The sequence below is a fragment of the Lepisosteus platostomus genome, chromosome 25 (genome assembly GCF_059453375.1).
Source record: "Lepisosteus platostomus isolate fLepPlt1 chromosome 25, fLepPlt1.hap1, whole genome shotgun sequence".
Taxonomy (NCBI): Eukaryota; Metazoa; Chordata; class Actinopteri; order Semionotiformes; family Lepisosteidae; genus Lepisosteus; species Lepisosteus platostomus.
In genome coordinates, this window is record NC_142635.1 from 15,124,214 (window position 1) to 15,139,993 (window position 15,780).

The 15,780-nt window shown below is 40.4% G+C and overlaps 2 protein-coding genes across 6 annotated transcripts in view; both read left to right on the forward strand.

Moving 5' to 3' along the window:
* Window positions 1-2,725: 2,725 nt before the first annotated feature.
* Window positions 2,726-5,131, forward strand: LOC148641203 (sialic acid-binding Ig-like lectin 5). Its single transcript, XM_088619668.1, has 4 exons — window positions 2,726-3,043; window positions 3,566-3,883; window positions 4,259-4,330; window positions 4,509-5,131. The coding sequence occupies exons 1-4, from the start codon at window positions 2,923-2,925 to the stop codon at window positions 4,601-4,603; spliced, it is 606 nt and encodes a 201-aa protein (XP_088475794.1). The 5' UTR covers window positions 2,726-2,922; the 3' UTR covers window positions 4,604-5,131.
* A 197-nt stretch (window positions 5,132-5,328) lies between these two features.
* The window catches only part of nrgnb (neurogranin (protein kinase C substrate, RC3) b), a 48,366-nt gene continuing 37,914 nt past the window's right edge, over window positions 5,329-15,780 (forward strand). For 2 of the 5 annotated variants that reach the window (XM_088619630.1, XM_088619629.1), the window contains exons 1-5: window positions 6,900-7,354; window positions 7,511-7,706; window positions 8,608-8,678; window positions 9,878-10,011; window positions 13,281-14,379. In XM_088619630.1, coding sequence (XP_088475756.1) covers window positions 7,223-7,354; window positions 7,511-7,706; window positions 8,608-8,678; window positions 9,878-10,011; window positions 13,281-14,379 — 1,632 coding nt within the window. In that variant the 5' untranslated portion in view covers window positions 6,900-7,222. Of the gene's footprint in view, window positions 5,407-5,686; window positions 6,050-6,899; window positions 7,355-7,510; window positions 7,707-8,607; window positions 8,679-9,877; window positions 10,012-13,280; window positions 14,380-15,780 lie in introns of those variants that run through there. The other 3 variants (XM_088619634.1, XM_088619632.1, XM_088619631.1) reach the window with 3 other exon arrangements.

Genomic DNA, 15,780 nt, shown 5'->3' on the forward strand with positions numbered 1-15,780 from the left:
ATCCCAATAGAAACACACAGAAATCATTGTCCCACAGAGCAGCCTGAATTATCACTGAGGTACAGTATATCATTAGTATCCTCATGGTAGCTTGGGAGAGCTCAGCGGGGTGTTAAAACCAAAAGATAAACACAGCAAAAACTAGATAAAACCACAGGCGACCCCTTAAGCATGAGAACATGCACATGTTGTAATTGATGTTGAATACATACACAGATCACTTCCTACCTATAATCGAACGGGAGCCCTGGGATTATTATGTGGTTTGCAGCAGTCCTCAGCCGTGTCTGCAATCGGTAAGACATTGGTTCCCAATCCTGGTCCGGGTGCCCCACACACCTGCTGGTTTTTGTTCCAGCCGAGCCCTCAGTTCCACAGTCAAACCCTTCGTTGACTTGATCATGATAAGATTAACTTGTTCCCAGCTCTTAAACAAGCCGGAGCTTGAACTGTTGTATTTTGTACAGCAAGTGAAATAAAATCCCAAAGTTGCGACTAGAAACAAAATGCAAATATTCAACAGAAGCAACTTCTTGGATCAAGTAAGGCCTCAGTTATCTAATGAATATCTGATGAAGGTGGGATGGAATAAAACCCAGCAGGTGTGTGGGTCACCAGGAACAGGATTGGGAACCACTGCCATAAGAAGACACCTGTGTTGGGGCTTGTCACAGTTGTGTACGTTCGGCAGGATGCCATGCTCATAGATTGAGAGACAAGGTTCCCATGAGAGAGACGTGACATTTCCTCTGAGCTTACCAGCAGGCTTCCTCCTGGTCAGTTGCGTGACGTGAGTCGAGCGCTGGTCCCCAGCCACTTCCTCCCCAAGCCCTCCTTCAAGAGAGACGTTTCTTGTCAGAACGCCTTCAAATGCACCTTGAAGGTCTGAGCGCCAGCAAGTGCCCCTGCTCAGACAGAGCTTCTGAAAGCTCCCCTTTCAGCATCTATCCGCAGGGGCCATGATACTGGCCATAGTGCTGGTTCTGGTTCTGCACGGCTCAGGTAAGCTGACAGCACTTGTTTTTGTTCATAAGAAGTTAATCTTCGAAGGCTCCAGCTAAATCCTGGACACCCGCCGTGTTGAACTAGACAACAGGGTGACACATATCATTACCAAGAGTCTTGCTTTTCTTACAAAGGCCAAAGCACTACAATGCACTTTTAAATTGACTTTTTATATGCATTTGCTTTTGTAGTTTGAATCCACTCCTGCAGTTGTTCATCAGATGTGCTGGGGGGTTGGCAAAGGCCCTTAATGCTAATGTCTCGGGATAAATGGGTCCCGTCTTGGTGCTTCTTGAAATTAAATCAATCTGTGGGCAGTGCACGGGAAACGTAGGGACTTTTTGAAAAGCGATGTGATACCAAAAAGAATTTGGGTACTTGGATTTCCCTCTTAAATTGATCAAATTCCAAAAAAGTACTAAAAATGTAAAAGATACTTGAAGTAAGAACTGTCCATTCAGTCGATCAGCCCTCCTAGGGATTCCTACCAAACAGACCAGGACTTTGAGATGTTAAAACTGCTCTGAACTGGAGCTGGGAAGAAACTCAGTTGAAGCAGGAATGAGCCAGTTCAAAGGGTTACTGTTTCAAGTATCAGATCCTTCTTATCACCCACATGAAGAAGCCTAAGCCAGCTTCTCATTCTGTCTTTTACAAAGACGGAACATTTTCAGCCCTCAGTGAGATAACACCGGTAGAGAAAGAAACTCACTTTTCTCATCCAAATTTAACACTACAGTAGGTGCACAAGAAGTTCATCGAAAGATTTCTTGCAGGATGAACTACAATACCTGACCTTGACGGGTCTCAGAACCTCAGCAAGGCTGAGCCTGGGCAGTACTGGGGTGGGAGACCTCCAAGGAAAACCAGGTTACAGCTGTTAGCAGGACCAGACTCTCTAAACCAATATCCCAGTATGGTGACTTGGGATACTGTGCTGTAGGAGTTGCCAGGCTTCAGGTGAAACATTGAACTGAGGTCCTCACTTCTCGGGCTTTAAAGATCCTAAGGCACTGTTCACAAAAGTAGGGCTGTTTAACACCAGAATTTTGACTTAATTGCATTCTGGTTTTGTACAATCTGTCCAACATCCCTTAAATCAGTTGGTGAAGCAATTTCTCACTAAATTGTACTACTGACTCTCTGTTTCTGTCTGCATCTATATCTGCTTACAGGCCTCCTTGCCAGCTATTTGTTTTTCCAGTCCACAGAAATTCATGCCATCGAAGGCCAGTCATGTACAATTCAGTGTGTATTCAGATTCCCCATGGAAAATTACTCAAACATAGTTGGGAAGTGGTACAAAGAGGATATGAAGAGCAAAAATGCCACTGAAGGCAACATAATGATATCCTGTTCCCATCCACAAAGAAACCTGATTGTATGCAACTTCACCCTACACAAGCCTAGACTCACTCTGAAGGATTCTGGGAAGTATCACTGTGAGCTCATGATGCCGTCTCCAACAACTCCAAGGAAAGGCAGAGGAAATTGGACGACACTCGTGGTCTATGGTAAAGTACACCCTTCTGTACACTGGCTTTGTATCTTTCATTGCACTTTGCCTAAAACTCTGGTTTGAAAAGGCTTTTTCAATTTTTGGCGAATAGACAAAGGAACAAATTCCGCATCATTCTTGTCCCTGTAACAAGATGTCTTTATCTTAAGATGTCCATAGCACCAGAGGAGGACAGGCCCTGAATGTTGTATGCCTGATTTTGTACAGAGCCTGCCAAAATCAAAGCTCTCAATCAAACCAAAGTGGATGTGATCGCAGGAAGAGAGGACTTCCTCTACTGCCAAGTCAGCGGTGATTACCTTGGGGGCATTAGCGTCGTCTGGCAGCGCCAAGGCTCGCCGGTGACCCAGGATGTGACAAACAGTCCCATTGAAAGGAACCAGGACAGAGGGGTCTCCATGACCAGCCGACTACAGATCTCCCCACGAGCCGAAGACATAGAGATGAACTACACATGTGCGGTCAGCTACAGCATGCAGCCCAGCCCCATATCCACAGCCTTTCAGCTGAGTGTGAAATGTAAGACTTGCGCACTGTACATGACCTAAAACGTCTTTGGAAATTATACAACATGCCTGACAGATGCCTGAATGTTCAGAGTAGCAGAGGAGGTACAATATCAGTACCAACCTTGCTGGCCTGCAGAAGAACTCTGTATTCTAAATTATCAAAAAGGAACCAAAATGAGCCACTGGGTGACCAGGTGACAGGTAAGCAAAAGGGCTGGTTTCCGAATCTGATATTCTGAACAAGCAAAAAATGAGACAGTTCTTCTTTTACACTTCCAGTCAGGCTTACACTTCCAGTCAGGCTTATAGACAGGGCTTTTTCTCATTTCATAAACGTCATACTTCGTGTCTGAACAGGCAAGGAATGAACCCGTTGAGAGATGATTGTGAGGCTGGGAGTTTTGCTATTTGCTCTGCCGCTTCAGGCAGTCCGCGGCCTGTTTCTGTCTGCTTCTTGATAACCCATCCCCTTGATTCTCGTGAGGGAAAGCATGGTCCTGGATGATTTCTTTTCTTGTCTGTGCCGCTGTAGATTCTCCCACCAACCAGACAGTCCTCCACCGCTCCTCTGACCAGGACCTACCCAGGGTCCTTTCCAGGAATGAGCTCCAAGCCCCTCCTGGTTCCTTCCTGGAACTGCTGTGTGAGGTGGAGAGCCGGCCTGCTTCCCTAGTCCAGTGGTACCATCCCAGCGGCGCCAAGCTGGCAGATGGATCCAACAGTGCCAACCTGATGCTCCACCCAGTACGGGCCGGGGATGAGGGGCCGTACCGCTGCACAGCAAACAACTCCTACGGTTCGCGCCAGCTGGAAATTTACGTTTCCACTCGCTCGTCTGGCAGCTCGAAAGGTACAGGGATAAAAATGCCGTTTCTAGTCAGGTCCCTCTCGCGCTCAGGGTGGCCCCGGTTGAAGGTGAGCTGCTCTGAGCTGCTAGTTTTGGGGGGGATCTCTCTTCCTCCTGCACAGCCAATCTGTTTGAATTTGTCTATTATCTGGTGCTGCCATCAGACCAGTGTGTACAACAGGCAATTTACTCTTCGGTTTATTCTGGAATTTCTTGAAAAAAAACTTAATTGTGAATTTTGGCCTCCTTCTTTGAGCTCATAGCCACTATCCTGTACCATCCCCCCCGCCCAATCACTGCAATTTTAGAGGTCAGCTGCTTTCCACTTGTAAAAGAGAAAAGGATAACACCATATTCACTGTTTTTAATTTCTTCCAGTCAGATGGGTCACATACCCCCTGTTCGTGTTTATTGTGTCCAGTCTGCTGCTCTACAGAAAACACACTGAAGGTAAGGGGGTGATGGCTGGCAAATGTGTTAGTTGGCGTCGTCGTCTACAGGGCCGCTGATGGAGCGTCGGTTGCGTGAAAGATACCTCGGTTTTCAAAGTTAACGGAAATAAAAGATGGGGGAAACTGAAACTAAACTTGTAATAAAACTTGTCAACTTCTCCCCCCCTTCTCTACAGACCTTCACCGTCTTAGTTGCTGTGTGCCAAAACCACAGGGCACCGAGGACATGGCCTCCCTCCCTCAGCATAAACTGACCGGCGAAGCCCCGTGACTTCCTCGGAGCCAGCAGCAACCACGAACGGGGCTCTTTCACAGGCCTTGACTTCTTGAGTACCGAAGGGAAAAAAAATAACGAAGCCCCCCAGACTGATTGATAAACGTGATCCGTTTTCTGAGGGACCTTCCACGCCGCTCATACCTCATTGAGATAAATATGCCCAAGCTGCAATAAATGTATTGGAAGTGTTTTTTACATTTTAAAAGTAAAACCTACAAACTCTTTTGCACGCCTGATTATAAAGATAACATAACGGTTTCAATAAAAATGTCACGATTCTATACAGAGAATTCCCTACGTAGATGAACGGGTAATTTCTGTAGAAACCCCTAGTTTTCGTAACCTTTTACAGTATGAGGTTTAGATGTAAGCCAACAACAAAGCTGGTTTCACTTTGAGTTACGAGCGGCGCTGGTTAAATCTGAAACAAACGGCGGCACTTTGAAGAAGAAGTTATATTACTGTAAGGCACAGAGTCACGTATATCTGTATCTGTTCTCTATAAAAGTTGTCACATTTATTTAACACCATTTCTTGTATGGTTTTACAAACCGCTCAGGGCTGTGTTATTTACTCGGGTAGGTGTTATGCTGAAGCGACCAGAGCTATCTTGATGAATGGAGAAAATGATGACATCTGGGTTCAGGCAATTGCTGCAAATGATCTGTGGCACCTGGGTTAATTACGCAAGCAAACGTAAATTGAGTACAATAAGTATTGAAAGTTTCATAGACCTGTAAAGGCGTGAAACTCTGGCGCCACGGAAATCGCGGGATCTGTACCTCGCACCTGTTCAGGTTCAAAACTTATATTTTATTATTTCATCTGTGTTTTGCGGTGGGTGCATCGCAGAAATAAAACTGCTCATCCGAGCAGTTGCTGCTTTCCTCGTAGATAGCTGCCTGTGGCAATCTATTCGGCTTAATCTATTTTATTTTTTTTAGTACAACTTTAAACCCCCACTTGTCTGTTGCACGTTAAACGCTGATCTGCAATTAACGGGTGATCCTCTTTTAAGTAAACGTGCATTTCGACGAGAACAGAAATCTGTAATGAACTGTGGTATTTGACATTCTAATCTGGGTCAAAACTGAGACACGCATCCGTTGTTATCTAGAAACAAAAAAGCTTTCTCGTTTTCTTTGTATTCAAGATCACATTGAATAGTGGGAAAGGTGATATCAGGTTTTCTTACTTTAACCCATGCTTTCTAAATACTTAGCAAACCCTCCATTCCGTTGGAAAGATGTATTAAAAGCAGTTTATCTTTAAAATAAACACATTTTGGTCTGTCTCTTTGCTCTGAATGAGGTCGGTGAACGATCGCGCTTCTCTGAAGTTTGTCCTTCCAGAGCCGCCTTAGAAAGGGGGTTCAAACTGTTGCGTTGCCTAGCAGCGACAGACAACACTAACTTGCGCTGCGTGGTTTTCAAACACACGGTAAGGCATGGATACGTCGAAAAGATTCTGCCAGCATAAAACAATTATATTCCACAAGTGCATATCGGAACACCGCCTCGTCCAGCATTTTATCAGAAAAATGATTTATGAAAGCAAATTATCAGCGGTTCTCTAGCTTAATGCAGAATGACATGCTAGACCAATCACACGAACAGGGCTGTCGAGTCGAGCTAACTGCTAATTTCAGATGTTTTGTAAAACTGAGTCTTGTGTGACCAATCGCGATAAAGACAGCCTTATCACATTAGTTTAGATATATATGTAAATACAAAGGGATGTGCTTTTTGGTGGTCAGGTGCAATATGTAGGCTTCAGGCTGCTTTATTTCGAAAGTCAGTTGAAAAAGATAAAAAGCCTTAAACTGCATTTTTCAATACTGTATTGTAGTTTGTTAAAGATTTGTTAATACTACTAGCTATGAGGCCATATGTCCTGTTAATTTTTATCGTTAAGCAATTGCCTTTGTATGTAGATACTTAGGATTTGTTGGAAAAACTCAGAATGTTAGTCAATCAAGCTTTGAGCATAATAAATTCAGTTCTGTATATTACAATGCGATGGCAACTGTTACCTAATTCTTGTATAATGTGACTATTCTGCTTTTTGATTTTTCTTAATTTTATACCAGGTACATTTTAAAATGGGCAGTGTTATTTACATAGACTTGTATACTCTATATAACCAGCCTAAAACGTGTGACAAATATCCTGAAAATTCACTGAGCATCAGACAGTATCAGTGTGGTTATGGATGCCATTCTCCATAGTCCAGTCAAAAAGCCAGCATTTTAACAACTTAAGTTGGAGTGTCTTTACTGTTGGCAGCACTACCTAAGCAGTTAAAATCACTATTAGGAGAGGCTGCAGACTGACTAATATTAAAACCCTCTGAGTTTGCGTGCATTGAGGCACAAGTACAAGAGTGATCTGAAGATGTGAGAGCTTGCTGTTCCTGGGATACTCTAGCAACACCTGCCCAATACATAACCTGTGTATATTGTTACCACACTCCCTGTCCTTAACGGCTGTGATCAGGTACTGTCCTGGGAGAAGGCAGAATTAGTTCTGAACAAAAGGTGAAGATCAGGTCAAGATAAGGGTGGAACTGTAAAACAGAAGTGGAAATATAGGTCATCGTACAGTATATCATGGAATGAGCCAGCTGACAATTCCCCACCACCAGATCATGCAGAGGCAATGTCTCATCATCACTGCAGTTTCTTTGAAACTGGGATTTTTTTTTTCTGTACGACAGATCTTTGCCAACAAATGCTTCAGTGAGATGGTAAGACATTGCCAACAAACAAAAATGTGTTAATGAGGAAAAAAAATGACGATGTTCTCTATCTCAATGGTCTGCCAGTTAGAGAACTGTTTGAAATAAAGAAATTTGATTTTTAAACACAATTCAGCAGCTGTGCGTCTCACCTGAATTTGCCAGGTTTCCAGGGCTGTGCCGGTTTTCAGTCAGAAGAGAGTTGGGATGTCTGTGCCTTTCTCGAACACTCACCTGCGGGTTCCCCGTGGATTCGGGAACATCCTGGAGGGACTGGCTAGGGAGGTCCTGAGAGACCAGCCCAGGGACATCCCTGCTTATGCGGCCCAGTACTTCAAAGCCCTGCTTAAAGAGCGAGAGGGTAATCTTTCATTCCTTTCATGGGACTTCTTAGGTGCTTGTTATTCTAAGCATTGACTAAACGTCACCAGCTCCTTCACTAATGGAAGCATACACCCAGACAACTGAAAGGGTTGTGTCAGATTTTCAGAAACATGAAACTTATTTCATTATAAATTTAAGAAGTATTTTTTTTTTATAAGAACCAAAAAACATAAGCTAAGCTAAGGTAATGAAAAATGTCTTTCATAAAAAAAGTTGTCTTTTAAGAATTAGACATTCGGTCTGAGCTACACAGAAGGTGCTTGATACTCGTTGTTGTCACCTGGTTTGTTAATAACTGAGGCAGACCCACATTACTGCAAGATTTGTGGCATTGTGTAAAAGCAGAAGTAACCTTGACACAGTGTATTTAACAGGGGCTGTCAGGTGCAGAATCTTCTAAGAGGTTAGAATTCAACACCATTGCTGACAGGGTGACAAGCAAAACCAAATCAATATGGAAAATGTGTGCATCGAAAACTAAGATAAACGGCAACTTGCATATCTATCAATGTTTATATTGCAAATAAATGTGATAGCTGAGAAAAACTGAAAGGAAAAATGCAATTTTCATGTCAAGTAGAGGACCCATAAACCTAAGTTAATTTTGAAATGCTGGCTCATAAAGAATGGTTGACACAAGGCTTCAGAGATGAAAAGGGAACCCTGCAGAATAGTAGTTCTGGACAGGTGAATCAAATTGTGATTTGTCTGAGTAAAACACAGAGTTCTTCCAAGCAGGGAAAAACAAATGGTTTTCACTTCCAAATTACCCTTTGAGTATATGAATGTTTGGGATATGGATTTCATGCAGTGTTTATCATTACTGTAATCCCAAAGTTTGATGTTGCTTCGAAAACTGTATGGGCATTTTTTCGTAGAAAGTGGCCTGGATCCAACTGAATGGAGTGCTAGACTGGAAGACCGATTTTACAACAACCATGCTTTTAAGGTAACATTCTTAAAATGCTTGACTGTTATCCTGCCCATTCTTATGTCCAGAATGAAATCAGTGCTTGCTGTGTTTTGCTTCTCAGCCTGATGAGCTCCTAACATTGCAGATTTTCACTGTACAAATTTTCGGTTATTTAATTCTCTGCATCTGTAAGATGTTACGTGGTCAGACAGGGTTCACACATAGCTTACACATTTCACTAAATGAAAATTAATTGTTGAAGTGCATGATTGTTTTAAGCCACAAGAGGGAGGAATGTTGCACATCGTGCAAAATTATAGTAATAGTATTATAGGGCTTTACAAGCAGCATATCCTAAAATTGCTGGACTTTAATTTTTTTCCCCCAAAGATGACAAAGGAAAAATAACAATATTCACAACTTCTTTTATTTCAATCTACAGCTGTGCAAAAACACCAACTAACTATTCACAGTTAAAAATGTAAAGTCCTTAAAGATGTATATTCCTGTTTGATCTTCGTGAACGTGTCTGTCTCATCCTCTTAAGATGTTGTAACAAATATATTGTAGCTCTTAGGAATAAACTAATTCTTTAAGATGTGAACTACTACATTTATCACTGCAGTAAGTAGCAGTGAGTTGATTTAAGTTGATATACCAGTCATTGTTTTATTTTTGAGATATATGAGCATAAAGACACATACGTTCAGGTTCAGAGACAGTTTCTTCCCACAAGCTGTCAGATTTCTGAACTCTACCCCTACCACTGGCTGACACTGATGGGTTTTTTTTCTAAGATGTATGTTATTTAACTTGTTGTTGCTGCTTCTGTTCTGTGTTTCTGTTTTTGGTGTTTCCTTAATGTCTTTGTATTCTTTGGATTGGAGCATACATGCAAATACACACTTCATTGCACTTGTGCATATGACAATAAATTGAACTGAACTGATTTGCAAGCCTGTATGAAGGGCACCTCCTGCTGTGTGAGGTTCACTTGTCCAGAAAACCCCCTCATCTCTTCCTTGGACAATCCCATGTTGTTCACAGGCATCAGAAGACCATTGGCAGAATACGGAACAGACTGAAGTTCCGCTGCAATATTAGAATAACAATACCTAGACAAAAAGTAGATTTGTTCTTGCTCTTTAACACTGCATTCCCAGATTACCAGTAAGTGATTTTATCAAGTAGAACCTTAAAGAGACCTTATTAACTCATTTATGTTTCACATCAAGCAGGAAAATCTGAGGAAGACTAATGACAGCCCAGACAAAGACGAAGCTGCGGTGAAGATCCAGGCTACTTATCGCGGCTATGTAGCACGGCAGGAAGTGAAGAAACTGAAGACGTCCACCACCAACCTCAATGAGTGAGTCTGCTTTACCTGCTCAGGATACAGGCCAGACATACAGTACAGGACCAGCTCTACTGCCGTTAGCATGAAAAGGAAGACGCAAGAGAGGGACAAACAGTATTTATTTTCAACTGAATGAATAAATGTGATTTTTCTACAAGGCTGAAGCCTTTAATTATTTTCTTTCATTTTAATGAGATTTTACAAAACAGCATTGCATTAATATAAATAGCAGGATGCAAATAAGAGGCACATTTCCTCAGTTCAAGTGCTGTGTCTAAACGAGTCTAATATTTAGCTCTGACCTTGGCTTTGGTTCCAACCTCAGTTTACAAAAACAATTTGAAATCTCACAATAACAGTATTTACATAATAGCTTTATTAATATCTGGATTTTCTCATTATACAAGAATGAATGGTTGTTCTACTGTCTTGCATCCCCAGGCTCTGGAGGTTGCATATTTGCTTGGTTTTTTTTTTACCACATACAGTAATCTAGAATTTTCTCACATGCTAAAGATATGCGGGTTAAATTTGATTACCTGCTCTTGATTGTCCATTACCAGGTGTGTGTGGGGTGAGGGGTTATAGAGAAACCAAGTCAGCTGACTTATGCAGACTGGAAGCCACTTAGTTATGAACTAGTGTTATTTTTTTTTTCGTCTGTTGGTTTGCAACAGAAGTGGAAGTACTTATCAAAGAGAATTTCCTGAATTTATAAGTGTAAAACTTTTCCAACAGAAGGCCACTAGATTGCTCCATTCTTTTAAATGATTAAACTGCAGTTTTATTAAAATCTTGTAATCCAAAACAGTCTGTTTGATTAAAAGCAAGTATTTGCTTAGCAAACGAATGTTGAATGCTTAGTTCAGTGTGCCAGTTAGACAACTGTGTCTTTCTGCTGTTCTGCTTAATAACAAGCTCTTCCAAGGGTTTAGCAGGAGTAGCTCAACACTAGGGGGAGTCAAACTCCACAGCTTCACCATTGCTTTAGTTATAAACATACAGCAGCAAGCAGTGAAATCCATATTTATATGTTCTGCCTCACACTCGTAACAATCACTGTACTCATCTGAACTATTTTATTGTATGTTGTGGTATCTTTATCTTCCTCTTCTCCCTGCCCTTTGCTTCTAATAACATCAAAGGTCTTTTATGAACAAGGAGGATACTTCTGAGACAAAAAAAGAGCAGCTACAATTGTAACAAAAAAAGTACATTTTCCTCTGTAAGACCACCGAGATGATTGATTACACCTAGAGGATGTAAATATATAAATTTATATTAACATAATTACCAAGAGCAGTAGCTTCTTCAGGGCTAGGCTTATCGCTTCTGTAATCAGAGCTGGTGACAGTGTGTGGGTGTTTATTATTATTTATTTATTTGTTTGTCTAAGGGTGTGTGGGTGCATTCCTTTATGTTGGAGAGGGAGAAGAAAGCAGTAAGGGGGAGGCATAGTGAAATGTTTAAACAGGCCGAGTAAGCAGAATTATTAAAAGCCAACCTTGCCTGTGCTGTACAGCAAGGCACAGTTTTACAGAAACTACCATGTGCATCAATTGTCTGTTCAGTTTTGGTGAATTTTGGTACCAGACAGCTTGTGTACAACTCTTAGAAACATGTTATCTTTGGAACAGGTGTAACCTTATTGTACATTATGTCTCAATTGCAGCCGTGAAGGCCAGCAGCCCAGTACATTTATTTATATCTCTTTTTAATCATCAGCAGCACAAGACTTAAGAAGAGTGTTAAATAAACCCTCTTAAACCCTTTTGCACAAGTCTGAAGCTTCTGGTGTTGTACATTTCAAACTCCTTTCCTAAATTGCATACCATCTTTGCTTTTTTTTCTTCCAAACTGATTAATCAATTAGGCAATTAACATAATTATTCTATCATTTCAACATTTTGAATTTGCTTAAGGATTTCCACAACTGAATACTTAATTAACTGCACCGTTACTTATAAAACACATTGAAGCCTTGTCTGAATAATTATAATTATACATTTAATTAATTAGACTTATTATGTAACTGAGAGCTTAGCTGGAACAAAAAAACAAAAACACCATGCCATCAGAACTTGAGTTTGAGACCCCTGGTTTAATGAAACCTAGAACAGAATCTTTAGCATTTGCTAATAAGAGTTCCCTTAAATTGACAAAGTTTTTCAACATACATGATTTAGGGTGGACTATAAAAGTTTTTGGTTTGTGGCTTTTCAGGATCAAGGATAAAAATTTGTTGTATAAGTAATTCATTAGGTGCAATTGCTATAGAAAAATATTTATTCTGACAAATTAAAAAAACTAAACTGCCAAGTGTGTGCTGGTATGTGTGAGTGCATGAGTCTCAGTTGGTTTTGGCACTGTAATGATGTCTCAGCCGTGGTATTTATTAGGCTGGCTCCGTTAACACAAATCCCAGGGACAGACATCCCACAACCTTCAAGCTGTAAGATGCTGCCATTGTTTCTAGAGCAAAGAGTGTCACGACAATTACAAGGCTCTGCCAGTTGTTATTCCTACTGTGTAAATATATTTCTGAACTAAGTACATTAGTTTGAGGTTTTGCAAATTGTAAAAGCAACAGCAAACAGCAATAGCAATATCAAATAAAAAAAAAACTGCAAAGGCCTCACTCATATTCTCTTCCTCTTCAAAGAAAGGTTGTACAGACCATCCTTTTCTCACGAATGGTACAGAAGTATCTAATGATCATTTAATACTGGAAAAAAGTTCTTTAGATTGAGTTTCTATATAGCATTGACTGTGTTCTTGTATTTAATGTATTTTCATAAAAGAAAGCATTCTTGATTCACTTCAGTAAGTTCCCTGGAGTCTTTTCAATTTAAGTCATCAGTAGTTTTTTTTCAAGAAAACCCAGAAATATTTTAAATAACTTTGACCTTTGACCTTTTCCAGCAAAAACATACTATTGTGTGCGTGCTTAAATGTTATGTTGTGCAAGGGGAGAACTTTCTTTAATGTTTTGCCAGTAAATAGACATCTTCACTTCCACTACGGTTTCTCTAGACCTGATAATTGAAATACAGTGGTGGAATACAACATACAGTACAGTAACACTAGAGTAAAATTGTTTCATTCAGTAAAAACAAAATATTTTTAAAAATTGTGCAGGCTTCACAAGATCAAAAAGAGAAAATAAAATGCAAAGATGAAAAATAGCATGCGTTTGTATGAAATATAATGCAGTGTGTTAGAAAAAAAGAGTCTGAAAAGAGCTGTTAACCTTTGTTTTTATTCCCAATGTCCTCCTTTAGAAAAACCTCAGGTAAAGATGGGGAACCACTTGAAATTCATGATCCTGAAATTATCGAACAAGTTCAGGTTCCAACCATCACATCTGTATATCCCAGCGTGTTTGCTGAAGACCTGGATGCAGAAATTGAGGGAGTCGATGAGAGTGACGCAGATATCGGTGGAGCTGAACTTGGTCATGATCCTGCTCATGAATTCCCCTATGGTGGAGTAGCCAATGTGGATATCTGTGCTGAGGAACTGAAAGGAATCACATACAATGAGGAGACAGTGGATCCAACTCCAGGTGAAGTGTACTTTTCTAACAGATCTCCAGCAGATATGGTGCTTTTCAGCCCAGGTGATCTCAGTGCTCTTGAGGTCTTAGACAGCCCCAAGCCAGAGGGACAGCTTCTTCCTCAGGGCGAAGAAGAAGATGCCGGGGAGACAGAATCCCAAGTTGAAGCCCTTGACAAACTTGGGGAGGATTTTGATGCAAGCGAGAAGCATATTCTCGAGACGGAAGAGTTGGAAAACCCAGGGTGTTCCAGTGTAGAGGAAACTCACTTGGGCAAAGCCAGGACAGAAGCTAAACCCGATACCGTTGAGGAAGACTGGGTTTCTGCAGATGGGCGCTATTCTCATGGAGCTTCGGAACGTGCAGAAGGAAATTTTGAGATGAATGAAGATACAACTTCTCAATCTGCCCCAAAGGAGAACAAAATAGAAGGGGATGAGGCTCTGGAGGAAACGGTTATGGAAGTCACCCCTGAACTTAAGGACATGGCAGAAGGGAAATCCCTAGAGGAAAAGCTGGAGGTTGATGAGGACGTTGGCCATAAAACTGACAATGAAGAGGAAGGATTGAAAGATGAGGATCCAGATGAAGATACCAAGTCAACCTTGAAAGATACGGTGAGTGAAGAAAAAAGCCTGCAAGAAGACAGTCAGAAGGAAACAGAATTAACGGACGAAGATTTGCACTTAAAAGGCAGAAAAGAAGAGCTAAAAGCCCAGGAAGATGGTGTTGAAACCAGACAAGGTGAAGATGATCAAGAGGAGCATGAGGATGAAGGTGAAAGAGGACAGGACCTAAACACCGAGCAGGGAGGTGACCAAACGGTATAGTGATTTGTTCCTTAACCTTCTCAAGACCAAGTAACTTGTGTTAGTCGTGAAAATATTGGCTCAACTGTCAGTTCTTTTGTGTTCTTGGCCTTACTTCATTATCTTTGGGAATATAAAATCATGTCATAGTCAATTGCAATTATGAAAGGGCATTTAATTACAGCAGCACATCATCAGTAATAACTTTTCCAGTATTACTTTTCAGCTAAATTTGGTTTCCCTGGTGGCACTCATTTTTGTCTAAATCCATAATTTGCATTCTGATTTATTCACTATTAAAAGAAGGTTATGCTTTATTGCTATAATAGTGAATCCATAATTACAAATTGCTTATTTATTCAATATATAAGAGTTGGAAATTTTCACAGACGTGTTCTGATTTTGTAAAAGACTATCTCAGTGACTTGGTCTTGTGTTCTGGGTTTTTTAAACATTGTGCAGTGTGTGTGAATACGTTTCAATATATCTGAAGCAATCAAAATGTGGGCTTGACTCAAACTTTCCCACAAAACCTGATTTCAAATGCAAAGACTGTTAGAAAATAATGAGAAACAATTAATGACTATTATTATATAATACATACAAGCAGTACAGTCAATGGGAGTGTTTTGATTGAATTTTGGAGAAATCGCTTTAAACATTGCATGACAATTGTGTGACTGTAAATTGTTGTTGATTGTATCCAATAACGCTATTTGATCTTCAAAAACCAAAAGTATAACATTTGCCTGTGTTGAATACATGGACTCTTGATTATGGATTACCAGAATTAAGCAATTCAGAATTCTGGTTTATTGTAATCTGAAATGTACATTTAAGTATTGATGATACCCTTCTTTATCGTTATCAAATATTTCTGTTGTACTAATGACAATAACATTAATTCCATTCAGGATTATTTTTATTTTTATAAATAAATCTTACCAGACTTGCTTTTATGTAAAATGGACACCTTTTATTCAGAGTAAACCATTCATGATCAATTATTTGTCTTAATTCAGGCTCCTCCATTGGTGATGTTTAATGGAGTGTACATTTCAGGTTTTACAGTAATTGCTTTCAGAATTTCATTTCTCAACTTTTTTTTTTTTACCATGGATTGTGCTTCTCACTAATATAAAACCATTAATTTATTAAGAAACAAATTTATTTGATGTGTGTGGGAGAACTCTGTATGTATTTATGCACTGTTACATGTTTGACTCTTCACTGAATCATTGGCACCCATGTGTGCGTGTGCCTTAAATTGCTGTACAACTGTTATTTAATGGAGGTGGCCAAGGTTTAATCCACTGGTGGTGGTTATAAATGAACGGCTTTTGAAATCATGGCTTCACTGTGTGTTTATTTCCTCTGCTAATTGGTTTTCAAATCTGAAAGGTTGGTGTGTTTGCT

Coding starts and splice junctions, on each gene's coding strand:
- LOC148641203 (XM_088619668.1), top strand. CDS start 2,923: ATGACCAGCCGACTACAGATCTCCCCACGAGCCGAAGACATAGAGATG. Junction 3,884..4,258: donor CTCGTCTGGCAGCTCGAAAG/GTACAGGGATAA, acceptor AATTTCTTCCAG/TCAGATGGGTCACATACCCC. Junction 4,331..4,508: donor CTACAGAAAACACACTGAAG/GTAAGGGGGTGA, acceptor CCTTCTCTACAG/ACCTTCACCGTCTTAGTTGC.